Genomic DNA, 27,875 nt, shown 5'->3' with positions numbered 1-27,875 from the left:
AGCCTCCTAATTGTTGTATTGTGGGGAAGCCTTACTGATGTTAATTCGTGCCTGTCTTCGGTGACCTGCGGCGCATAAGCTGCTAGCCGCCGCAGGTGCTCATCGCCTCACTTAATCAGGCAGACCGAATCCAAGCTTTCTCATTGCCATGTTGAGGGGAGGCCTTTCTATTTCTCTATTTCTCTATCTCCGGGCATTCCTATTTCTCCCATTTTACTTCTATCTTCCAGCATTCCTATTTCTCTCACTTTACTTCTAAACTTCTATTTCTCTTATCCCCACGGCTTCCCAGCTGCGCCTCGCCCTGCCGGCGCTTCACGGCTCCGAGGCTGCTTCTCGGCGCCTCGCCGGCTCTGAGCCGCTTCAGCCCGCACCTCTCTCATCTGCGCGGCTCGGCTTTGCGCGCACACTCCGCGGTCTCACACTTAGCCCAGCGTTCCCTATGTACTTGAGCCCCGCACGCTCTGTCTGCGCGCGGCAGCCTCTGCGAGTCACACAGCGTAGCTTACGTGTCCGCCACTAGCATTCAATCTAAGTTCCCCGGGCTAGCCTGGCGAATTCAACCCAGCTCACGTTTCCACCCCACGATCTGGCTTCCCGTCCTTTGCTCCCCAGGCTAATCAGACGGATCCCAATCCGGCTTACGTTTCAGCTTCTGGTTTCAACTTTTCGCCCCCTATTCCCGGGCTAACTTGAGAACCCCAAAGTGGCTTTCGTTTCTGCCTCGGCCTGCCCCCCGCGGCTTCAATTTCCCTAACATTTTTCTCTACCCGGTATGTTTCCCCAAGCTTTCCTCCAACAATATTCCTCCCTCGTTTCTCCTGGCCTCTCCCCACAGTCCGCATCCGAGTCTGTTTGTTCTAGCTTTCACTTTCGCTTTCGACCTTAGAGATTTCTCCCAGCTTCCCCCCGTAGTCCGTATCTGAGTCTGTGCCTAGGCTTTTGATAGCTTCTTCCGGCACCTTTCTTGTCCGGCTTTCCCTAGGCTGTTTGCTAGTCTCTCTCTCCGATATTTTCCCAGTTCTTCCCGTTTCTTCCCTCCTAAGTTTCCTATCCGTCCTAGGTTTCCTATCCGAGTCACGGCACCATTATGTCGCTCCCCCTCTTCGCGGAGGAACGACACTAAGCCCTACCTAGGCTTCATATCCGAGTCACGGCACCATTATGTCGCTCCCCGTCTTCGTGGAGGAATGACACAGGACCCTGCGCTGTTCTTTCGTCTGCTCGGCCGTCCCCGGGTTTGCTGCTGGTTCTTCCCGGGTTGGCTACCGTCCCTTCCACCTCCGTGGAAGGGCGGTTCCCCCTGCCACATTCCCCACTTCCGCGGGGGAGCAGCACACTGCTGGCCGGCTCTCTCGGGGGCTGCACAGGTGTTCCTTCAGCTAGATGTTCCCCTTAGATGTTCCTGGTGCATGTTGTCTCTCTCCTCCTTTATAGTCCTCTTCCACCAATCCCAACTCTGCTACCCACACGCCGAGTACGCTGCTCTTCTCCAATCAGGAGCAGGTCCTACAGTTTCTTGGTTGAACTGGAGGCAGCTGCATAGAAGCTGTTACTCCCTTCTCAGCGCCATATTGTGGGAGAGCAGATGCATAGAATAAGTCTTAATTCCAGTAACAGTCTTAGTCCGAGTTGCTCCCCACACCATTTTCCTTCTATTCTTTATAGTTTTATCACCAAAGCTGTTGTCTTACACATTATAATTTAGCTTTAGTTTTTAAAATATTTGAAATGTTTTTCACTGAGTAACTGACACATTTTCAAAAGAAAACTATACTGGACTATAATAAAATACAACTTAAGCAAATATCAAAAAATGCTTATTTGAAAAATAGTGCTTTACAAACATGAAAATATATACTTACACAATTTTCCTGTTATATCAAAAATAAAATTTAAGCTCACTATAGAAAAACTGAACTGATGTGACAATATCAAGCTGATATGCTAAGTTTGAGCTAGAATAATTTGTTTACTTACATACCAGAAGAAAAAGTACCTTATGTTTCATGATATAGCTGGACAAAAAAATAAATAAATAAAGTTCTTTCACCTGGTATGTGTCTGAATGGAAAAGAAAGGGTATATCTAGATCCCAGAGATCAAGAGAATTAACTATGGGAAAATATATCAGGCTATAAGTAGCTATAGAATCAGATGGAATCAGAGATAATACAGAGTGTTCTCTTAGAAGCAGAAGAACTGTGGGAAGCAAACAAGAAGCAGGAATCACAGACAACAAAAATCAGGGATGCAGCCATAATACTGGGACTCAGGGGCAGTGTCCAATCTGTAATTGTAAACAAGACATTCAGCAAGAATAAAAGTTCCAATTTCAAGTAAAAAGATGAGAAAGAATATTAAGAAAGAGGTTAAAAGAAAATGTGATGTAAGTTCTACTTATTATGTATTATCCATTGAATATTCATAATCCCCTACTATATTATGTGTGCTATAAGATCACCATGTCCTGTTGGAGAGCATGGGCCGTCAGAGTGTGATTTCAGAAGGTGCTGAATGCAGCACTGGTAATTTCTCTTGTTATAGTAATTTTATTGCTTCTTCAGATAAATACTGCCATTCTAGCCTTTATATTACTCAATCTTTTTTATAAGGAGATGTTAATTGTCCTTTGCTATAAAATTTTTTACACCCATTCCATACCTAAATATGTTATTTGGACTTTGAAAAGACTTGGTAGGGTTGGAGTGGGAACAGGTAATAGAACCACTTATGCCTTTGTGTTCTGGACTTGTTTTTCTTTTTTTTTTTTTTTGTTCTCGTTTTACTATTTTTGTATTTTCCAAATATGGCAAGTGTGATATTGATACTAAATAATTTTGAATTTTTTTATTTATTTTAATGTCAGAGAGAGAGGAGAGAGAAAGAAAGGGGGGGGGGAGAGCAAGCATTCATCCATTGGTTTACTTCCCCAATATCCAGAGCAGGCAAGATTGGGGCAGGCTGAATCCAGGAGTTAGGAACTAACTCATATAGGCAATAGAAATACAATTTCTTGATTCATTACCATTACCTCCCAGGGTCTGCATTAGCAGGAAGTTGGCCAAGAGCTTGAGGTGGGTATTGAACCCAGGCATTCTGATATTGGACATGAGAGTCTTCACCACAGACCAAATGCCTGACACAATCTGATGGCCTATTGGATTATATTATTTTTCTATCTTTAAACATTTTTGGTAACTTATAATAAGACAATTAAGAAATTTGTGAACATTCATTTGCAAAATACTTTTTGGTGGTTATATTCCTTGGCATTTGTTTACACAAAAATCAATGAAATAGTTACAAATTCTTAGCAATAAAGATAACTTTAGTTTTAACCAAAATTTGCTTAAGTACATCTGTGAGTGAATTTGTCCCTAGACTAAGGAAGTGTAATTTCCAGGCAGAGAAAAAGGAATTAATATTAATATGGTAACCTAGTGGCAAAATTCCTAGAGTGTATAATATACAAGCAGTTTTACATAAGGCAAAGGAATTACTTAAGAATTCTTGATGGCAAATGACACTGTTACATTTTATGAGGTGGGTCAGAGTATTGGCATTCAAACCTATTCAGATCAAACCTGGCCTGAAAATTCTTGGAGACAGCACCACCTCTTGTTTTTTTTTCTTAATTCTTAATGTTATAAACAATTCAACTGACTCCTATTTCAGTGGGAGATGAAAGTAAATCAAAAGGAATGTTCTTTTTATCATATTAACACTTAAGAGGAAATTCAGAGATTTAGAGGAAAGGAGGAAGTCATGCCATATTGGAATTTTGTCATTCTGGAAGCATGAGGTTACTTTTTTTTTTTTTTTTTTTGACAGGTAGAGTTAGACAGTGAGAGAGAGAGACAGAGAGAAAGGTCTTCCTTCCGTTGGCTCATCCCCCAAATGGTCACTACAGCTGGCGTGCTGCACCAATCTGAAGCCAGGAGCCAGGTGCTTCCTCCTGGTCTCCCATGGGGTGCAGGGTCCAAGCACTTGGGCCATCCTCCACTGCACTCTCAGGCCACAGCAGAGAGCTGGACTGGAAGAGGAGCAACCAGGACAGAACCGGCACCCCAACTGAGACTAGAACCCTGAGTATCGGCGCCACAGGCGGAAGATTAGCCTACTGAGCCGCAGTGCCGGCCGAGGTTACTTTTAAAAAGCAAAAATGGTGAAATATGTTAGGGGACATGTTTAGAAAATAGGTGTTATGCTGATCTTCATGTGGTTCAATATTATAAAATAAATTATTACATTCTCCAGAATATCAAGTATCTTCATTTTCAAATGTAAGAATTAAAACACTTCCAAAACTAATAAGAATTTGTCTTTAATAATCATAGGTTTTATTTGTCTATTCTATCATCGTCCTTCTTTATAGCACAGTTAACTGTTCAGATTTTTTATTCATTTATTTTATTTCAAAGTTAAAAAGAGACAGACAATGAGAGATATCCTGTCCACTGGTTTGTCCTCCAAATTATACAACAGTCAGGACTGATCCAGGCCAAAGCCAGCAGCCTGGAACTCAACCCAAATCTTCCAGATGGGTAGCAGGAAAGCAAGTACCTGAGCCGTCATCTGCTGCTTCCAGGGAAGCACACTAGGAGGATGTAGGAAGGGATAGTGGAGCCAGGGCTCAAACCGAGGCACTCAGGTATAGGATACAGGGATCTTAAGCACTGGTTTAATTCACTATGCCAAACACCAAAATCAGATGTTCATATTTAGATAAAAATCCAGTTCTCAAAAATATGCACATTCACTTAGATCAGAAATATTTTATTTATCTTTGCCTTACTAAAAGAAATACTTTTATTTTTATAGAAATATATTATTCTATTATCAAAACAAAACCAAATGATGAAGATATGCAGAATACAATAATTAATTATAGGGGCCTTGGCATCTGTTCAGAGTAACAAGCTGCACATAAGATAACCCACAAATTCCATTCCTCTACCTCTATTAACCCCTTATGGCTCTTAAACTTGAAATTTGTTTAAGGTAGTGCAGTAACTGTCACACACACACACACACACACACAAAACACAAGCACAACCATTTTTTTACCCTCCCCACTTCCCTGTCCCTTATATTCCCCAATATTTCCCATCATGCCAAGAATTTTTATGATGAACCAAGAGCTGTTTATGAGTTGCCAAAGTAGGAATTGGTGAAGCCAACATAGTCATAACCAGCAGGATGGCTTCGACCCTGCGGGTCCATATATTGCTGCATATGTATGGTACAAAATGACACTTGTTCTGGAGTTAGGGCCTGAAAAACATAAAGATTAAAAAAAATATAGAAATTCAAAATAGCTGGTTCCTTGGGATACTGTATGCTCTAAACTCAGAAGGTTAAACAGTCTTTTAAAGGAGAATCGAGTCATGTTCCTTTCATACTTTTTTTCTCAAAAATGTAGGATTTCTAATAAAGAGCAAGTTTTCAACTCCATTATTGCTTTGAGAATTCATTCACTTCAACTATTTCATTTATCTCATTCCCTAAAGTTGTCTTATTATATAGAAAGGATAAGAAATTACCTTAAAAATGAGTCAGAAGTTTTGGACTGACAGAAAGTAGAGAACCACCATAATTTTTTGAAATGGTGACTAAAGAAAATGATATCTTGCTCAAAAGAAGGTCTGATGGCAAAAATGGGTGAGCTGGTGAGTGGGTGTCTTCAAAGTAGGCAACCAAGCCTGAGGCCAACAAAGCCTAGATTAGGATGATAACACTGGGTAGGAAGTGACTGGAAACTGACCTGCTTCATGTCATCTTTGGTAATATAGGCTTTGCCTTCTGCCAGGGCATGGAAAGCGTTCTCTATTTCATCACTGGACTTTATGTTCTCTGATTCCTTGTCAATCAGGAATGATGTATAGTCTTCCAGCGAGACGTATCCCTTCCTGTGGGAAAAACACATCAGGAGCTCTGCCTTATCAAGACAGAGACAAAAGAGAGGTACCTCTCTCAGCCTAGTTAGTGTCCCAGAAACTGAAGTAAACTAAAATGTGCAAGAGTTCTTTTAATTAAGTTGCTTCAGACAATGGCTCATCTCTCCATTTGATGCTATACTCTCTCAATTTCTAGTAGCCAAATAAGCATTGATCTCTAAGCTCCAGATTCTATTTCCAAATGTATCCTTCAGCTTCATTATCCATAAGGTTTTAGAATATCTGATCAGCAGCTATCCCCAGGCACTTAAAAATTTTGTGATCTTTGGTCCTTGGTATTAGCAGGATTTAGTCTCCATTATAACTTGATTCCTCTATGACTCAGTCACACTCCTACAAGCACACAACAAATAGTCCCATCCTCATGTGTTGACCTATGAATCATCCATACTTCCCTTAGAACTCACATACCAGTCTGGTCCTTGGACCTCCTCTTACCTCCCTGGATCCACAGCATCCAGGAACTTCTCAAACTTGGGCTCAGGTTCATCCTCTTCCACCATGGGTAAGTAGTAATTGAGTCCTCTCAGGCAGGACCGGAATTCTTTGTGAGTTAATCGCCCAGTCAAATTCTCATCAAAGTGTCTGAAGAATGAAAATAATTCATCAAGCTCCATAGAGAATCAGATTTAAACAAAAAGCAAAAGGTTTTCTTTGCATCACCTAGAGCTTTATTAATTGTCAGAGAACTGAGTAGAGAGCCTATCTGTATCTCTGTTCTTGTTTTTAACCTAATGATTGAAGAAAAAGCACAAAACATTAAGCATGAGAGAGGTGTAATTTTTAAAGGTCAGGAATCTCATACATATATTGAGAGTCATGACTGAAGCTAATTAGCAGATCTGGAGCTTCAGTTAGGATTGTGCCAAGCCACACAAAAGGAGAATATTAGTGATTTGTAGACTCATTCTGAATAATCTAGAAAACAATGAACAATCAGCTATGAGTTTATACTCACTTATAGGTTGTACTAAACTCCTTCAGTGTCTCCTCACTCACACCTATGGTGTCTCTGAAAGGAAAAAAAAACTATGAATTAACCCCAAAAATAAAATAATAGAAAAAGATATGAGAGAGAAAGAGAGAGAGAGAGAGAGAGGAGAGAGAGAAAATTTTTATGGACAATGGTGAGTCTCAAATTCAGTGGTTGGCAAACTATGCTCCATGGGCCAAATCCATCCTGCCATCTGTTTTTGCAAACTCCAGGATTCAAACATGATTTTTATATTCTATATGGATGAAAATTACATGAAATTTACATTTCATTGTCCATAATGTCTTACTGTTAGATGTCATGTTCATTCACTTAAGATATTTCTATGGCTGCTTTTTCAGTACAATACCAGAGGGTAGAGCTAAAAAGCTACAATATAAGTTAATGATTCACAATGTCTGCATCATTTATTGCTATGGCCTTTATAGGTAGTTTGCCAATCCTTGATTTATAGAAAAGTGTTGCTTTTTTAAAAACTGTTGACCTCTAACACTACTTTGATATAATTAATCCAGAAAGATATGAATTTCCATTCTTTTAGACCACATTTTGAATATTTCTTTCATTCTAGACATTGTGTATTGCATGGGATTTTACCAAAGGAGTTGCCTTCTGAGATATCACATAAAACAGTGAAGGTACTCTAAGAAAGAGATGCAGGATTTAGTTATTCAGAAAAGGATCAACAAACCCAAGAGTGTGGGGATACTGTCATTTATTTTCTGTTAGACTTCAGCCTAAAGAGATGGAGACATAATGTAGTAGAGTAAAGAGAGAGAACACAGGTCCTGGAGAGGCAAGTGTACTATCTCTGAAGCAGCTCTTATCTGGCGCCCCGGCTATAGCCCTTAGCTAAGCTCCTGACACCTAATGCCACTTTCACTCTTCCCTGCTCTCATCTTAGTTTCTCCATACTTGGCTTGTATCTGTTGTTCTAGGTTGTGTTGCATCCGCATCCCAAGCTGGTGCAGTTGGTCCCACTGTTGTGCCAGTCCAATGGTGCTATATTTGATGTCAAGGATTAGCGCCTCTTCCAAATTGTCCCCTAGATCCTCAATCTTTGTCAGCTGGCGCTTCATTGCCTGGATCTCTTTCTGTTTCCTCTGGAAAAAAACAAAGAAGACAAATAATCACCTATCTCAAACATGGAATTGTGAGCAGAGGTTGATGCATGTGGGTTTCCCTTACATACCCCTTTTCAATTATTTTTCAAGGCTCTTCTGTTTTCAGTGAAAAAATGAACTACTCAAAAAAGCCATACATGTAATTCTCACTTATAGTGGGAAGTCACAGTGAGATGACTCCCGCTATTCCAGTATTATGTAATATTATGTAATTATGTAATTACATTATGTAATATGAAGAGTTAGTATTTAGATATGATGGATAAAGAAGAGTCAGATTTCCAGGATTCATACATTATCAGCTCTCCATGATCATCATTGTAAATTACATGCACTATTGATTGTGGCTGAGGTCTCAGGCTCATTTAAGCTCCCAAGGGCTCACTCTTGGACCTCCTTCATCAGTTTGGGCAGACGTGTAGAGACTGCCCCTATCATAGGTGCACAATATATCTCAAATTTCTGCATTTTATCCATGCTTTCTTAATGAAGGGATGCTGTTCCCCAAGACAAGAAGGAGCACATTGGTTCTAATGATGGTATGGATGGTGATGAAAATGTCTTCCCTGTTACAAGGCTTGCAGATCTCCACACATCATGTCTACTTGACATCATTAGGGAGAAATTTAATTTAATTTTTTGCTGGGGGAGACAATAATTAAATCAGGGTTGAAAAACATATTGTGGCCTACTGTTACACTTGACTGTGGGAAGATTATCTAGATTCAATTTCCTCATCATACCATATCAAATAACAGATTTGTCAGTGTTACAGGTTATAGACTAACAGGTTTTACACTTGCTTCTTTATTTAATCATTATGTAACTTTAGAATGTAGGTATTATTAACTCCATCGTTTATATACAGAAGTTGAATTTCAGAGATTTAAGCAAACTGAGATCCATAACCACAAAACAGTTGCATTATAGGTGGAATGCAAACTGATGGCAGGTCTTGCACTACAGCCATAGCTTTGCACTTGAGGCGGTACTTACATAAGTCACCAGGGTTCCCTTTAACTGTTTTTTTCTTGCTGTATTTATAATTCTGGAAATAGCCTTAGTTAGTGAACAAATAATACTTACCTTATTTGCTTCCAACTGGGATTCCAGAGTTCCTGTGTCTTTTAGCAAAGATCTAATTAAGAACCAAATGAAAACATTATTTATAAGATTATAAGTCAGTATTTCATACAGACATATCGACTTAAAGTCCCTATACTTGTCTGCTTCTGCTTCTCCTAGCATGTAGGGACTCTATAATCAGAAGTTTCTCAAAGCCAAATTTTTATAACCAAACCACCCTATCAGCAACCTTGCCAGATTGGCGAGAGAGAAGTGAGTCCTGACTCAGTCCTGCTCTGACTAGGAGAAGCCTCCCACATATCCCTTCTATTTTTCTATTCTCAAGTACACACTCATGCAATGTAGCTCAGACTCTATCTCGTATAGTCTAGGAGAAGAATGAAATCACAATGAACTCCTCCTTTATCCATAGTCTTACTAAAGCACCATTAGATCATGAGGAAATACAAATTTCTTATGACTAACATAATAAAACAAACATGATAACATAAACTACTGACCCATCCAGAAAATAAGCTCTGGAAGTGGAGGCCCGGAACAGGAATTGGAAGAGAGAAAAGGAAAATCATATTAGTATGGATTACTCCAACAATATTATTTCCTTAGACACATGAAACATTCTAAATCCTTTGTAGTGATAATCACAAATCTGTCCACCATCTCTTTCCAAAATGTTTTCTATTCTGAGAATCTCAGAATGGTCTTTGAAGCTGCCTGTTTGAGGACAGAGTATAGAGCAAGGGATATGCTTTTCAGACATGGGCACTTTTTTTTTTGGTTATTGTCTGATTCATCCACATCAGTGAGTATGTAGGAACAATATACCAGCATACTTCAAAAAGTTCATTGAAGATAGAATTAAAAGGAAAAATTTTTAAAAATCCATACATATGTGGGGGTCTTCTAAAAGCTCAGGGAAATGCACATTATGAAACAGCAATCATGAATGTAAAATTTTAGCATCAAAATAAACTTTTATTTTAATTCAATTTCCCACCAACATTTTGAAGTTTGCTTGTATATATGGATTCTGTAAGTGAGTACTTTAAGCCTCACAGCACAATTTTGATTCACCTGCTGGTGGATATAGACTATAAACTTTGGTCATTTATACTAACATATTACATTTTCTCCATCTGTTCTTTTTCCAGGTCATTTACCCCAGAGTATCTGACAAATGCTATCGTCATGTAGAGAACACTGTACATTTAATAAATGCAATCGGCATATATTATCACACTTGATTATCATTACAGCTGTAGTAAGCAGGCAGCATAATAACTTCCTATTTGATGTTCACAGCAAGAGCTGTTTCTGATTGTGCCAACAAATACAAAATATATGACCTTCAACAAGTTAATTTATCTACTTAAATTCCATTCCACATTTGGAAACATATGCAATAAGATCTGCTCTATATACTTCTCAAGGTTGCTCTCAAAGTTAAGTGATTTAATGGATATGGAAGTTATTTGTAAAATGCAATGTGGCCTGTAAACTTACAGGGTTGTTGTTATTTGGTCAGTAATTACAGGCAACAGGAAGAAAGGTGATACTATCAAGGATAAAAAGCAGAAGTGTACACTGTAGGCAGCAGGATAAAATTCTTATTTCTTAATTTTTGCAAGGATTGTTTCAGACATTAGTCAATTCCAAATGCACAGACTCAATGTGGTGATTTTAGGACACAGTTTGTTCTATTAAAGTGTTTTATCTCCCCTTCAGACACATGTTTCACTCCTACATCAAATGGTATGTGTGACATAAGAGTCATAGGTTTGGAGATATAACAGTGCACCTGGTCTCCAGGATCCACTGAAGAAAGGCACTGGCATTCTGTTCAAACTCTTGGCACATCTCAAAATTCTTGACCTGTCTTTCTTCTTCCTTTTGCAGCTCCTGCTCCCGTTCCTAAAACCCCAAACCACAGATAGAGGGATTCAGTTTGAAAGCCTTTCTTTGCTACACAAGAATCTTTTTTTCTAGACTTGCTGTCACCTTCCATATGCTTATGCACTTAGGTTTCTTCTAGGCCACCAATTCTCACCTCCAAAATGTGAATGGCTCATTATCACTTCCAATAAAAACTTAGAAGGGTATCTAAAATCAAGCCTAGTAACAAGTAAGCTAGTAACAAAGGTAAATATCCCCTATTCTCAATAGTTTTCTTTGAGAGGAGTAGTGATATTTAATTTAAATGAACATAAAGCAAGTCTTAAAGGAAAAGGTAGTAATAAGACTTGTCATCTAAAAAGAGTGAGAGTATAGTGATTGTTTTCTTGGCTAAACTTAAAAATTACTTCTCATAATTTCAGTGACTATAGACAAAGATTAAAAATAAACACATTAAAATGGCGTTTTTGAAGGTGTGTATAAAATACACAAAGGGGGGAAATATGAAGCTATGAGCACACACACACATACACACACACACACATGCACACACACATACACACATACACACACACACAAGCCTCATGAACTTTTCATGATTTGTTACTAAGCCACCTCTTAAAGTTTCTGCTAGCTTTCTCCAGATCATTGTTCAGTACCCAGAAGCATGAGAACATATTTCCCAACTTCTGAAGCAAGTCTGGTTCATTATTGCTGTCTCAACATAATTATTAATAGTCTCTGTCTTTCTCTGTTTATGTCAAACATCTCTCACCTCGGATAATGAACTAAGTAGTCACATTCACTATGGCTGAAGGAAGTCTCTGTTGTGCCCCAGCGTACCTTGATGATGTCAGGAAGGTGCTTCCAGATCTTTTCCAGCACCTCCACTGTAAGCCAGGTATAAGGGCTAGTAGGCACATTTAAAGCCTTAATTTGCTGGTCCAGTTCCACCAGATGATTGAATTCTGCTTGAGCTCCAGCTAAAGAGGCCAAGAAATCCTCATGATCCTTCTTCAGCTGTCGAATTTCATTCAAAGAGACACAGTGCACAGGTTCTGACAGATCCTCCTCAGCATTCTCACACCAGTTGTTAAAAGCTGAAGCCTTGTGTGCAAATTCCATAAATAGCTCTTCAGCCTGCACGAAAAAAATAAAGACAACTTTGTCTTTCCTGATTAAAAAAAACAAAACCCTCAACAGAAGAGAAGACTGAGAGTAAAAATAATGACTATTTTCAAATAATTTCAGGGCCAGCAGTCCGAAAGGGCAGAACTAAAGCCATTGGGGAGCAGAAGATCTGTAGATGTGTGTTTATGTTAGAGGTTCAAGTCCTAGTCATGGCATTTTCTCTTGTGTGAAATTGGTCACGTTTTCCACCATTTACAAATGGGGACTTTGAATGACTTTTAAAGTAATTTCAGATCTAAAATTTCAAGAATGGCAAGAGTAATTTCCAGTTGCGTGGCTTCTTATTTGAAGTTTGTGCTCCAGTTCAACCTGGCATGTGGTTATCATGCAATTAATGGAAAATAATTGAATAAACAAACAAGCAAATCTGTTGTATGCTTTACTCACTTTTTTGTCCTCCAAGCTTCTGCGTACTATATCCCACTGACATCTTTGACTATACTAAGTAATTTTCCTATTTGCCTTTTTTTTTAACTTTTATTTAATGAATATAAATTTCCAAAGTACAGAATATGGATTACAATGGCTTCCCCCCCATAACGTCCCTCCAACCCGCAACCCTCCCCTTTCCCACTCCCTCTCCCCTTCCATTCACATCAAGATTCATTTTCCATTCTCTTTATATACAGAAGATCAGTTTAGCATACATTAAGTAAAGATTTCAACAGTTTGCTCCCACACAGAAACATGAAGTGAAAAATACTGTTTGAATACTAGTTATAGCATTAAATCTCAATGTACAGCACACTAAGGACAAAGATCCTACATGAGGAGTAAGTGCACAGTGACTCCTGTTGTTGACTTAACAAATTGACACTCTTGTTTATGGCCTCAGTAATCACCCTAGGCTCTTGTCATGAGCTGCCAAGGCTATGGAAGCCCCCTGAGTTCACTGACTCTGATCATATTTAGACAAGGCCATGGTCAAAGTGGAAGTTCTCTCCTCCCTTCAGAGAAAGGTACCTCCTTCTTTGATGTGCTGTTCTTTCCACTGGGATCTCACTTGCGGAGATCTTTCATTTAGGTTTTTTTTTTTTTTCCCCCAGAGTGTCTTGGATCTCCCACATGGGTATGGGGCCCAAGCACTTGGGTCATCATCAGATGCTTTCCCAGGTATATTAGCAGGAAACTGGATGGGAAATGGAGCAGCAAGATCTGGAGCAGACACTCATATGAGATGTTGCTGTCACAGGAAGTGGCTTTACTCATACACCACCCTGGCCATAAGTTTTCAAACCAGCCCTTACACCTATTTTCTACTCTCTAACATACATCCTAGATATAAATTTATATATCTCTTTGCTGCTATCTGGAATTGTGTACATTGTCTGAATGCCAGTGAATTGTTCATATTACTGAATGAGAACAATAGCGTGGATTATTCCAAACAGCAGGTGACCAAAATAGTTTTATATGTAAAATTTATCATAGATATTGGGTGGAGGATCATGCATCTGAAAACATTCATCTGGAAAAAACTATGAAAATTAATTTTCATTCTGAAACAAGGGAGTTAGAGGGAGGAAAATTGACTGATCCTACCTTGTACTCATTTCAGCAATCTCTATGCTAAAATAGAGTGATACAGAGAAAATTTTAACATTCTCTACACAGAAAGGGTATGAAAATATATAAAGCATTTCATATCATTTTTATTATATTATAAATTGACTAAATGTTTTATAATCAGAATATAAGTTTAAAAACTTGTAGTTTGAAAATTAAGCAGGGGCCAGCACTATGGCACAGTGGGTTAACACCATGGCCTGAAGTGCAGGTATCCCATATGGGCACTGGCTCGAGACCCAGCTGCTCTGCTTCCAACTCAGCTGTCTGGTATGGTCTGGGAAAGCGGTGGAGGATGGCCCGAGTCCTTGGGCCCCTGCAACCACATGGGAGACTCAGAGGAAGCTCCTGACTCCTGGTTTCGGATCAGCGCAACTCTGGCCATTGCAGCCAATTGGGGAGTGAACCATCGGATGGAGGACCTCTCTCTCTCTTTCTCTCTCTGCCTCTTCTTCTCTCTGTGTAACTCCAACTTTCAAATAAATAAATAAATCTTCAAAAAAGAAAATTAAGCAAAGTAGAACAAAAATGTGAAGTAGCTGCCTATGTATATTTATGTATATGTGCGTATTTATGTGTAAAGTTGCCCATTTAATTTTTCATTTATAATTGATTTCTTCAGGTCCTATGTTTTTCAATGAAGTAGAAATTAACTAAGGGTCTAGATTGATTTTTACTTGTTTGTTTTCTGATATCAAATCCCTATCATAATTTGTTATTGAATACATTGCTTCTTATGGCCCACTAATATTTCACTGACTATTCTGACTTCTTCTTATCATTGAAATATAAGGATTCTTCAAAAATTTTATGGAAAATATATATTATAAAAATGGATTAAGCCAGCGCCATGGCTCAATAGGCTAATCCTCTGCCTAGCGGCGCAGGCACACCAGGTTCTAGTCCCGGTCGGGGCACTGGATTCTGTCCCGATTGCCCCTCTTCCAGGCCAGCTCTCTGCTGTGGCTAGGGAAGTGCAGTGGAGGATGGCTCCAGTGCTTGGGCCCTGCACCCCATGAGAGACCAGGAGAAGCACCTGGCTCCTGCCTTTGGATCAGCGCAGTGGGCCGGCCGCAGCGTGCTGGCCACGGTGGCCATTGCAGGGTGAACCAATGGCAAAGGAAGACCTTTCTGTCTCTCTCTCACTGTCCACTCTGCCTGTTAAAAAAATGGATTAAAATATATTTTACCAAAAATAAACTTAATATTAATTACCTCTATTCAACATTCATTGCCTTAGCAGCATCTACTGAAAAGAATATTTGAATCACTTGTATTTATATGGAAAGTAATAGCAATAATAATTATTATTTTCAATTTTTTAAAAAAATATTTATTGGAAAGACAGAGAAGGGGGGAGAGAGAGAAAGATGGCAATTTTCTATCTACTGATTCATTGTCCAAATGCTTGCAAAAGCTAGGGCAGGGCCAGTCTGAAGACAAAAGCCCAGAACTCCATCCAGATCTCCCATGTGGGTGGCAAGGACCCAAGTACTTGGGCCACCATCTACTACCTTCCCAGGTGCACTAGCAGAAAGCAAGATTGGAAGCAGAGGAGCCAAGACTTTAACCAGCATTGATGGCATGGGATATGGGCATCCCACGAGAAGGCTTACCCCAGGCAACACAATGCCCAATCCTGGTACTGAATTTCAAGATCTGTTACTTCTCTAAATACTAGTGAGAAAGAAATTCAGGAGATGGTAATCTATCTTATTTCCTAAGTGGAGGAAATACTGATGTTAAGTGACACATACAAGGTCTCTCATCTAGGAAAGTTCAATAAAATTGAGAGCATATTTTATGACTTGCCCATTGTTCTTTTTATTTAACTTAGAGAAAAATAGAAGAGCAATCTTGATTACTTCCTGCAAGATTCAGTTTTACCATACACAGAGACTTCCCACCCTCTGTCTCACCCAACTCTTGCACTTCATGTATTTGGAGTCCATCTCAAGTCAGGTGTGTAACTGAACAATATGTGTGTGTACATACACAAAAATATATAAAGTTACTACCAATATACAAAAAATGAGCTACATCTTGGTCAATTATATGGTCTCCCTGATCCTTTTCAGTGTACTAAAATAGCTGTGGATTATCCAAACAGCATTACCAATATCTATTTCTTTATTTCATGGCTAATTTATAGAAAATAGAGCCTGATTATGCCTCCTTTTTTTTTTTTTTTTTTTTTTTTTTTTTTTTTTTTTTTTTTTTTACCTTCTGTAGAGGCAGCTGCTTCTCTAGTAATCTCTGCCTGTGGGCAGCAGACGCTTCCAGCAATTGTTCCCAGCGCCTCAGCAGAGCAGCATGGCGCTCCTCAATGGCTTTGCTCTGGCTGTGTTCAGCAGACACCAGTTGGTCCTTCAGGTCAGTGATCTCAGAAAGTCTCTCTTGCTGAAAGCTCTGTAGACTGGCATCCAGTGTGTCCTGAGAAAGACAAACAGAGAGGCTAGGACAAGAAAATAGTGCACATTCCAAGGGCACCTGTGTTCTACCTGATCTTTATCATGGAGAAGGTAACAGCTAGTGAAGAGTTAGAATGATGAACAAGAAAACGGTGATAGAACTTAGAGACTTAAATGAACACTCAAGGTTGGAATTATATGTAACTTCTAGGGTGTGTGTGTTGTATAATTAAATGTTAGGTTAGCTCTAAAAATAATATTAAGCAAATATTTGAGTAGAATGTAATGATCCAAAATATCCCCATCAGAACCAAATCCTTTCTACAGCCCATATCCTTTCCAAGACTATTTTTTAAATCATCCAATGCATTTTGTGCCATAAGTAGTAGCAGTGCAGTATTAGGGACTTTGGCACAAACTAGCAAATACTCTCCTACAGGAATGCATAATACAAATCATTTTTACATTAATGTTGATATCAGTTGAATTCATTTTGTTGCAAAAGATAAGATTTCTTTCTCTCTTATGACTGAGTAGTATTCTATAGTGTATATATATATAACACATTACATTTTCTTTACTCAGTCATCAGTTGAATATCTGGATTGTGAAATAAGCCAGTATCAAAAAGACAAATACCATATATTTTCTCTTATATGTGGCAGTTAATATAGAATACAGAAAAATGTGTAGGAATGAAATGGTTACTTTGGGATATGATTGTCATTTTTAGCCTTTATTTATACTTCTGCGGAACTGCGGTCTTCCTACTTTTTACTTGTTGAATATTACGGTGAATATGTCCTATAAATATAGAGTGGATTAAAAAAGGAAATGTTGATATCAAATTCATAAAATTCAGTAAGCTTCTCTTTCAATTTTAACAGAGTGGCATATATTGGGCCAATTCTCCATTTTTTTAAACAACTTTGACAGCTGGATGAAAGTATAAACAAACAGAAACAATTCTGTAATAATATAGAGCATGCTTTTAAAATAAACTAGATTAAACTAGATTTAAATACAAAAACATAACTAAGAAAATTTCTAAGTGTTTGGAAATTAAATAATGCAATACCAAATAACCAATAGTTGAAAACAAATTTAAAATAGAAGTGACAGAAACATTTTCATGAGATGATTTTCAAAATAACATAAATTTAATGAGATGTTGCTAAAGCTTTTTCTTAGAGGGAAATTAATTATGTAAATTAGTATATTAGAAAAAAAAGAATGACTACAATTTTGATCATTGATCCATCTTGAGAAATTTTTAAAAATCTGCATTGAATTAATTACAAAGAAAAATATTTAGATTAAAAAATGTTGATGGAATAGAACATACAAATAAAGAGAAACATTTAAAAGCTAGAATTTGTTTCTATAACAGATGATAAAAATATAGCAGCAAGGCAACTGAGAGAGGAAAAAATACATTACTGAATCAGGAAAGATCATTGGAATAATATTACAAATGATAAAGACAAAAAAATTACACAACTAAGAAATGAAATAGGGGCCAGCATTGTGGTGTAGCATGTAGAACCGCCGCCTGCAGTGCTGGCATCCCATATTGGTGCCAGTTTGAGTCCCTGCTGCTTCACTTCCTATCCAGCTCTCTGCTGTGATCTGGGAAAGCATTAGAAGATGGTCCAAGTCCTTGGCCCCCTGCACCTGTGTGGGAGACCTGGAAGAAGCTCCTGGCTCCTGGCTTCGGATCCGCCCAGCCTCTGGCTATTGTGGCCATTTGGGGCGTGGTGAACCAGCAGATGGAAGACCTCTCTCTCTTTCTCTCTCTTTCTCTCTGCCTCTCTGTAACTTTGCCTTTCAATAAATAAATATTTTTTTAAAAAAAGAAAGAAATGGAATAATCCTGTAGGACTGCACTTCTGTGTGATGTGTGTTTTAGGCCTCCATGACATGTTTCTGCTCTGTAGTCTGCCCTTACCTGCTTTGCAAGGAGAGTGAGGAAGGCAGAGAGGTCTGTACCATTGCCATTGGTCTTCAGGCTTGTTTCCTTCTCAGCTAAAATGGAAAGACAATTAGTAAGAAGAGAAAGACAGATGGTCTTATATAAGCCCTGGTAAAGAGAAAAGGGATATTCACAAAAGAAAAGACTCCAAATTCTCCAAGTATGGGACTCACTGGGATAGAGAAACAGGAGGGAACAATGGGCTGCTTTTCTAGATGGTTGCAGGACACAACTGACTAAAACAGGTCTGGGGACAAGGGAATTTTTGAATGTCTCATAAAAAAATGCAAAATGGCATGTTAGACATAAAATATAAGTAAATCAAAAACACAGTTTATTTCCTAGAATGTTTTGTCATAGCCCTACCAATTCTTAATATTGTTAGGGAACCATTCATGGAGAAAGTAATTGTAGCGCTGTTTGAAACAAAGTAACTGTAGTGCCATTTGAAAGAAAGTAACTGCACAGTAGCACAGCTTGAAAGAAAAGTAGAAAGGGAACCACCCTAGCTGGTAAGATTTGAAAACGGAGGGCCTAACTAGATGGGCCTAACCACAACCTGTTGTTGCCATGACTACGGGACCCTGGGAGGTCAGAATGTGGGTGGGGCTAGCCTCTAGAAACTGTATATAAGGGGACCCTCAGACGCTGTAAACCAGAGGTTGCTCAGCCTCTCTCCCTGGTCCGTAGTGCCTAGTGCCTGCAGGAGTAGGCTTGAGCGATCTCTCTTCCTAGTCGCCTAGAGTATCAATAAAGTGTTTAGCTTGACCTTCCACAGTCTCCTCTTCCTTCGCAGCAACCTGGCCAGTTCCTGGAGGGGGAGATCCTGACAAATATCCCAAACAAAATCACCAATTCCAAATAAAATGCATTCTTTGGAAGTATGATATTTAGTTATTCCATCAGCATGTTTATGTCTGTGTGTGCTCACACGTAAGTGCAATTGTGTCCAGAAAGGACAAGAACGGGTGGTGAAGAGATCACCACCTTTTCCATGGTAAAAGAAAAAGTCCCAGAGACTGTTCTATAAATGAGACTTATCAAGATTTTTTAGGTTCTTATTTGTGTATTTTATTTGATGGAACAAAGACATAAGTCTCAGGCATTCTTGCTCATTGCCCAAAAGATAGATAACATTGGAATGTATTTCTTGCCCTGGAATCTCAATTGGGTCTCACACCCTATTGCCTTCACACTCTTCCCCCAAGGCCACCTGAAAGACCAGCTGCTCTGCTGGAACACTGGAAAGAGCAGTTCCAGGAATTCACCTCTACCTGATGTCCCCCTCCCCCACCCCAATCCCTGGCCTCTGGGGGTCCGGGCCTTTTGCTGCATGATTCATCAATGTGAACGTGGGCAGTTGGTCACCCACCTCACAAATTTATTTTCTCTGGATAAATTTGGTTTGGCTATGATTTCGTACACTGTCTCTTTTCCTACCATTTCGGTGCCCCGTGTGAGGAGGCACCAATCTGCAACTCTTCCTAACATTATTTACTTGAGAGAGCAGGGAGGAAGATGGAGACAAAGAGGGAGATGGCAAGAGAGAGAAAGAGGAAGAGGGAGGAGAATTCATCTATGGGTTTGATATAGGCAGGCATACAAGTTAAAATTGATTAGGTTTGTGAGCTGGAAGACCACCCCTTCACCACGCCCCTGTGTGACCTCATGCCCCTACCTGGCTGCACCTGAGCACCCACCAACTAACCAGGTTAATTAACCACTCCCCTTTGAAAGTGGCTTAAAAGCCTGGCACACGGTGTGTCCATCCTTCCGTTCCTTGGCCTCTTGCCAGTATTGGGCTTGCTAGCCCCTGTGCCTCCAGGTTGCATGGCCTTCAGGCCACCCACCCCATGCTTCCTGGCTTAGATGCTCCTCCACGTGGCTGGTTCCTGGTACTCAGTATGAACCCAGATTTATCTCTCTCCTATAGACAATGCCCTCACTCTCCTATGCATCTTTTGCACTAAATAAAAGCTTAAAATGCACCATGCTTCCTCATTCATTTATGCCGGTATTCAGAATTTTTCTCTGAATAATAGGTAGGAACCCACATTGGGCTTATTAAGATTGGGAATTTATTAATAAGCATAGGGTGATATCATATGGCACCCCAAATTCCGATGTCAGGTTCACTACTCAAATGCCTGCAACAGTCAGGGCAATGTCCAGAGCCTGGAACCCAACCCAGGCCTCCCACATGAATGTCACACATCATCTGCCACCTCCCAGGGCATGAATCAGTCAAAGCTGGTCTCAGGAGTAAAGCCAGGACTCAAACCCAGACACTCTGTTATGAGATGCAGGTGTCCCACATGCTCACCTCTATTAATATTTCTTAAACCTTGGACCCTGACTATTCATACCTATCCAGGATTCTATCATATCGGCTTTCCAGCTTAAGTGTTGAAAGGCACAATCATCTTCCAGTTGCAGCTTTCAAATAGCTATAACATTTCTTAAACCCAAGGGTACCAGGGCCCTGGCCCATCATACCTATCCAAGATTCTACCACATCAGCTTTCCAGTTAAACTGTTGAAAGGCATAATCATCTTCCAGTTGCAGCTTCCAAGTAGCTATCGCCTTGGCCAGAGAAGGGGTCTTTTCTTTCAGAGCCACTATCTTGGCAGAAATCTTCTCCTTATTCTGACTTTCCTCCTGTAGCATCAAGGTGAAGGGAGAAGGAGAGAGACAGATACACTGATGAGTCTCTAGGGCTTGAAATGTGAATTCTTTAATAACATTGAAAACTTTCACCTCTCTCATTCCAAATATATAACTAGTCTCTAGGTCAAGGATAATTATCCTATTATCCATTCATGCTCCAGAAGGTTCTTTCCATTCCTGCATTTGGATGATTTTGCTATGTTGATAACTATAAACTTTTAAAAGATGTGGAGTCCCCTATGTCTAGGGGTCTCCATATAGCACTTAGATCAACTAGGCTTTGTAAAAATAGCATTTAACAGAAAAATGACCCTCAAATTATACAGATGCCTTAATGTGGTTTGCCTCCCTAGAGGGTTAAAGAAATTTCTTCAGATCCATATAATACTCTATGGTCAAAACCCCTGATACAATCCTTATAACCATCATGTTCTACACAGGAAAGCAGAAGTGTCAACAAATGATGTAAGGAAAAATAGAAGGTATCCTTGCAAGAACCTGAAAAAAATAATTTCCAGAAAACATCATTTTTAAATCATTATTTGCTAAGAATAATAGTAACAACACTAAAAGGCATCTTATGATTTATGTAGTACTCATAATGCTGTATTTCAGCCAATCCCAGTTTAAAACTCAAAGTTTGAACTGGAATTCCTGAACAAACTTACCTTACTCAGGATGTCTTCTCCTTGTGCACACACATTTTGCACTCGTGTCTCATGGACAGCAAAGTCGTTATCCAAAGTTTCATGTTTCTTTAACAAGCTCTGCACAAGAATCAAGGAGAATTAACTTCTGAGGCTGGAAAATCTAACTTCACTCACATTCAGGTTCATGATGCTGATTACCATGGTTGGTTCTGCTAAATTGTTAAGCCAGGGGAATGTTCCCGTCCTCTGGAACAACTCCATTGAATTCCCCTCCCAAAACTTTTCACTTAAAAAAGAGTGCAAATTTACTGGGGGAGAAAAGAGTAAAAGGAATACAAGTGACACTTTCAAACTTGTGACTTTACATTTTCCAGATTTTGAAATGAGGGTTGATCAAGGTGATTTCTCCATATTTAGATAGATATAAGTTCTAAGAAACAAGTATCAAGAACACCCCTCACCAAGACTGACCCTAACGCCAGAGAAAGACAGTGGGCAAGAATGGAGCATTGTCTTCGAATAGCCATTCAAACTCTCTCTGCTTTTGACTGCTTTTTGGAAACATGATGTTTGCACAACTGGCAGAATTGTGAGAGAAGTGAGAATGGAGCATGAAGATCAGGACTTACATCTTCTAAAGTTCTTTTCCTACAAAATCTCTATAACAGCCCTCACCACCACTACCACCAACACAACCATCACCAATACTGCTGATGACTCTTTGGTTCCCTATTTCTGTAAAGTTACACTTTTTTTTTGATTGTGGTTGTTGTTGTTGTTGTTTTTCACACAACAGAATAATACAAGCTAAAGGAAGAAACATAACTTCTGATTCATGTACATTTCAAAATCTTCATATGAGAAGTCAGCATTATGGTATAGCAGGTTAAGGCGACACCAGCATCAAATACAGGTGCTGGATCGTGTCTCAGTTGTTCCACTTCTGATCCAGCTCCATGCTAATGGCCTGAGAAAAGCAGTGAGGCTGGTCCAAGTACTTGGACCCTGTCACCAATGTGGGAAACCAAGGTGAAGCTCCTGGCTCCTGGCTTTGGCCTGGCCTAGCCATGGCCTTTGTGGCTATCTAGTAAGTGAACCAGCAAATGGAAGATCTCTTTTTCTGTCCGTCCCCTTCTGTCTGTTACTCTGACTTTCAAATAAATAAATAAATATTTTTTAAAAAATAATAACAAAATCATCATATGCAAAGAATATATGATATTCTTGGGAATTTTTAAATTGTTAATTTTTAATTAGTTAACAGACTCAATATAGTTTGTAGATACAACTTTAAGAATTGTATTATGTTCTTAGGAATTAATATATGATGTTCTTAGGAATTCAGATATTTAAAACAAGAGGAGCTACACTATATTATGATTATATTATATTTCATTTTTGCAGAAACAACAAATGTAGATTAGAAAACTGACCCACTTCATGATATTGGATTTTTGAATTAGTCACATCTTATGTATGTATACTATATGCAATAAAGTCTCTTTAACATCTTCACATCTTATTTCCAAATAATAATTTCCAAATAATAATTCTAATAATAAAATAAGATACATTAACACCAGTGTATCAGAAACAAAAGAATCACAAGAAACTGTGATGAATAATTATAGAACAACAAACTGGATAATCAAGAGGAAATAGAGGAAGCCCTATAAACATACAACCTATCAAGAACAAATCATAAAGTAAGAAAAGACCTAAACTAGCATGGAGACTGAATTAGAAATTTAAAAAAAAAATGTATTTCAACAAATAATAGCCCAGGACCAGATGACTTCATTAGTGAATTTGATTAAATATTCATGAATTAATGCCAATCCTCAAACTCTTTCAAAAGTCTGAAGAGGAAGGCACATTTCCATGCACTTTTCATGAGGCCAACATTATTGTTAGACCTAAATCAGATAAAAACACCATGCAAAAAGAAAAATGCACTCTAATATTCCTAATGAATATAAATGCAAAAATCCTTAATGTAATATCAGCAAACTGAATCCAACAGCAACTAAAAGAGCAACTGGGATGTATCCTTGGGATACAAGGATGACTCCATGTATGCAAATCAATTAATGTGATTTACCACACTGACAGAATGAAAGACAAAAATCACATGACACTCTTGATGAATAAGAAAAAAGAATCAGAAAAATTCAGTACCTTTCATGGTAAGAATATTCAGCAAACTAGTAATAGAAGGATACTGTGCAACATGATTAAACTGTTTATGAAAAGCCCACAACTACGATCAGTACTGAAAAACTGAACACTTTTCCTCTAAGATCAGAAGAAGGAAAATGTACCCACTCTTTCTATTTACATTCAGTGTAGTACTGAAAGTCCTAACCAGAGCAGTTAGGAAAGAAAGAAATAAAAGACATCTCAATCAGAAGAGAAGAAGTAAAATGGTCTGCCTGCAAATTACATGATCTTACATATAGGAAACCCTAAAGATTTCATTTAAAAAAAAGTTGGAAGTAACAAACCAATCAGCAAACGTGCAGGCAAAAACAACACATAAGGTAGTCAGTGCTATGCTGTAGCAGGTAAAGTAGCCATCTGCAGCGCCGGCATCCTATGTGGGCGTCACTTCCAGTCCTGGGTGCTCCACTTTTGATCTACCTCCCTGAAAAAGTACCTGGGAAGGCTGGCGCCGAGGCTCACTTGGCTAATCCTTCGCCTGTGGTGCCAGTACCCCAGATTCTAGTCCCAGTTGGGGCGCTGGATTCTGTTCTGCTTGCTCCTCTTCCAGTCCAGCTCTCTGCTGTGGCCCGGGGAGGCAGTGGAGGATGGCCCAGGTCCTTGGGCCCTGCACCCACATGGGAGACCAGGAGAAGCACCTGGCTCCTGGCTTCAGTTTGGTGCAGTGCCGGCCATGGCGGCCATTTGGGGGGTGAACCAACGGAAGATCTTTCTCTGTGTGTGTGTCTCTCTCTCATTGTCTAACTCTGCCTGTCAAAAAAAAAAAAAAAAAGTACCTGGGAAAGCATTGGAGGACAGCCCAAGTCCTTGGGCCCCTGCACTCATGTAGGAGACCCAGATGAAGCTCCTGGCTCCTGGCTTCTGCTTGGCCTGCTCATTGCTGTTGGGGCCATTTGGGGAATGAACCAGTGGATGAAAGATTTTCTCTTTCTCTTTCTCTCTCTCTCTTTCTCCCTCTCTCTATCTCTGCCTCTGCCTCTGCCTCTCCTGCTCTGCAACTCTGACTTTCAAATAAATAAATAAATCTTTAAAAAAATCAATAGATAGTAATCAGCTGAATGTCAATATACTAACAATGGACTATCTGAAAAATAAATTAAGAAAACAATTCCTTTTGTAATTGTTTCAAAAGTAAAATATTTAAAAATAATTTTCACCAAGAAGGTAAAAACTTTTGTACACTAAAAACCACATAACTTTGATGAAAGAAACTTAAGAAGATAAAAACAAATAAACATACCATCTATGGCTTAAAAGACAATATTTTTAAAATTCAAGACTGCCTAAAGTAATCTACAGATTTCATACAATCTCTGTCAAAATCAAATAATATTTTTACAGAAATAGAAAAATCAATTACAAAATTCTTACAGAACTCAAAAAGACCACATGCAATGAAATAATCTTGAGAAGTAAGAACAAAGCTAGAAGGATCACACTTCCTGGCTTCAAAATATATCACAAAACTTCAATAATCAAAAGAGTATGGTACTGACACAAAGCCAGATGTAGGTCAGTGGAACAGAATATATAGCCTAGAGATACAGCCACACATTTTTAATCAGTCAATGTATGACAAGGGTGCCACATTTGTCTGTTTAACAAAATTGCTCAGAAAATTGAATCCTAACTTAAAGAGAATGAAATTGAACACTTCATTATCTTATATCATGCCCCCAAATAACTCAAAACAGATTAAAGACCTAAATGTAATACCTGAACTACAAAACTCCTGAAAAATAATAGAAGGAAAAGATTTCATGACATTGATCTTGATAATGATTGCATGAATATGACACAAAAAGCACAAGTAACACATCTAAAAATAAATTTCAAAGCTCTCTGAGACAAACAACACCCTTTAGAATGGGATTTATCTTATAAGGAATTAATCTAACAAAATATCCATATAAGAAACTACTTAATCTCAAAAGATATGAGGTATTTCCCAAATCATTATAACATCAGGAATTGAGGGAATCTACAGAAAACTTATAACCTGTAAAAAATCTAATTTATAAGGAAAGACCTTTATTCAGGATGTCTTTGATAGATAACAGATCATGGGATTAAAATTTGAGTTTTGCCTTCACATCTGATTGTGTCCATGACCTTGGATAAGTCACATTTTTGTACCCTGATTTTTCATGCTTAATATTGGGAGAACTACCTGTAGTTCCCTCTTCTCCTTTTCCAATGAAGAGTAAGGTTCCAATTGTACAGGTGAAAACACTGACTATGTCAGGAAAGATAAAAATTAAAGAAAACTGACCCATGCTGCCTGTTCCTCACCTGAGTAGCAGCCAATGTGTCTCCAGAATCCCCTCGGGCAACCATAGCTTCCTTTTCACTGATCCAAGCTTCCTCTTCTTCAGCATTCTCCATGAATTGCAAGTATTCTAGTGACTCCTTCAAACGAAGTCCTCTGTAACAAGGTGGTAAGCACCCATAACGATATGAAGGAAATGGTAAGCAGTGGGTATCTAGAACAATAGCACAATCTCTACAAAGTAGACCAGCTCATTCTCAAAAGGCAACACAGTTAAACCAGGACACAGAAGTATCTGATATATGCCTTTTGGTCAGCTTGCAGATCTCCTGTGAAACAGAGGACACACCTCTCCTAGAAGTTTGATTTCTGGTATCATTTCTCTTTAAGAAATTTTGTTGGTGGAAGAGAACTGTTCAAACAAATCAAAATGCTAGGACTTCAGAGCCATAGAATATCAGCAGTAAAGCAGTCTCTTTTTACTCTGAAGACTGCCTTCTTTCTTTTTTAGATTTATTTATTTATATTTATTTGAAAGTCAAAGCAGGTAGGGGAGAGAGGGAGAGGGAGAGAGAGAGAGAGAAGAAAGAGAAAGGGAAAGAGAGAGAAAGGGAGAGAGAGAGAAAGGGAGAGAGAGAGAGAGACAGCGAGAGAGAGAGAGAGAATCATTCATCCTCTGGTTCACTCCTCAAATGCCTGTGACAGCCAATGCTGAGTCAGAATGAAACCAGAAGCCCAAAACTCAATTTGTGATATTTAGGTTATAAAGCTATGAATGGAAGATCTCTATCTCCTTTTGCATCTCTTTCTGTCTTTCCATTTTCAATTTTTAAAGGAATTATTGATTTTATTATGTTTAAGGCAGAGAGACAGAGATAGAAAGATACTGAGACAGTATAGAGATTTTCCATTCACTAGTGCATTCTCTGAATGCTGACAAGCTCTGAGGCTATACCAGGTTGGAAGCAGGAGTCAGAAACTCCTTCTCGGTCTTCCACATGAGTGACAGGGTACCAAGTACTTAGGAAGTCACTTTCTGCCTCCAGGATTCCTATACATTACTAGCAAGACTCTATACCACATGCAGAGGTGGGACTTGAATTCAAGTACTCCAGTATGGTATTCAGGCATCCCAAGCAATAGCTTAATCTACTGCGCCATGAGGCTGACCCCATGCCTCATTTATTATATAATAAATGCATCACAAAGTTACAGAGATTCCTTTTATTCCTGAGGAAAAGATGGCTTCCTATTGCCAACAGGCATGGAATTATAGACGGAAATTTTTAGATTTAGCAGTATATCGATGGAATCCAAATTGGCTTTATGGTTGTAGAAGAGAAAAATATTGCTCCATTATTTCATCACTAAGGGATTTACAATAATATTAAACCTGGGCAGTGAAAGTAAAATTATGTGTGCCTAATAACCTGGTAAGAGATTAATATCCAAGATCCATAAAAAGCTCAAGAAACTCAACAACAACAAAACAAGTAATCTAATTAAGAAATGGAAAAGGACATGAACAGACATTTTTCAAAAGAAGAACTACAAATGCCCTACAGACACATGAAAAATCCTCAGGCCACTAGCCATCAAGCAAATGCATATAAAATCCACAGTGAGGTTTCACCTCACCCCAGTTAGAATGGCTATCATCTAAAAATCATAAAGTAATAAGTGCTGGCAAGGATGTGAGGTGAAAGGTACTAAAATACACTATTGGTGGGAATGTAAACTAGTATAACCATTAAGGAAAAAATTATGGAGATTCCCCAGAAATCTGAAAATAGATCCACCATATGACCTGGCCATCTCACTGCTGGGAATTACCCAAAAGGTATGAAATCAGAATATGAAATAGTTATGTG

General features: G+C 38.8%; 1 protein-coding gene across 1 annotated transcript in view; it reads right to left on the bottom strand.

Annotated features, from left to right (window-relative positions):
• Positions 1-4,763: 4,763 nt before the first annotated feature.
• Positions 4,764-27,875, bottom strand: part of SPTA1 (spectrin alpha, erythrocytic 1) — a 78,168-nt gene continuing 55,056 nt past the window's right edge. The window contains exons 39-52 of the mRNA XM_051858483.2: positions 26,028-26,160; positions 21,534-21,632; positions 20,694-20,856; positions 18,174-18,250; positions 16,038-16,247; positions 11,901-12,197; positions 10,963-11,075; positions 9,665-9,682; positions 9,165-9,216; positions 7,870-8,057; positions 6,919-6,972; positions 6,399-6,545; positions 5,768-5,912; positions 4,764-5,277 (exon numbers count right to left, since the gene is read on the bottom strand). Coding sequence (XP_051714443.2) covers positions 5,149-5,277; positions 5,768-5,912; positions 6,399-6,545; positions 6,919-6,972; positions 7,870-8,057; positions 9,165-9,216; positions 9,665-9,682; positions 10,963-11,075; positions 11,901-12,197; positions 16,038-16,247; positions 18,174-18,250; positions 20,694-20,856; positions 21,534-21,632; positions 26,028-26,160 — 1,825 coding nt within the window. The 3' untranslated portion in view covers positions 4,764-5,148. The remainder of the gene's footprint in view (positions 5,278-5,767; positions 5,913-6,398; positions 6,546-6,918; positions 6,973-7,869; positions 8,058-9,164; positions 9,217-9,664; positions 9,683-10,962; positions 11,076-11,900; positions 12,198-16,037; positions 16,248-18,173; positions 18,251-20,693; positions 20,857-21,533; positions 21,633-26,027; positions 26,161-27,875) is intronic.

Source organism: Oryctolagus cuniculus, chromosome 7 (assembly GCF_964237555.1).
Source record: "Oryctolagus cuniculus chromosome 7, mOryCun1.1, whole genome shotgun sequence".
In the NCBI taxonomy this organism is placed as follows: domain Eukaryota; kingdom Metazoa; phylum Chordata; class Mammalia; order Lagomorpha; family Leporidae; genus Oryctolagus; species Oryctolagus cuniculus.
Note: the sequence above shows the minus strand (reverse complement) of the source record. Positions and strands in the feature narration are given on the sequence as shown.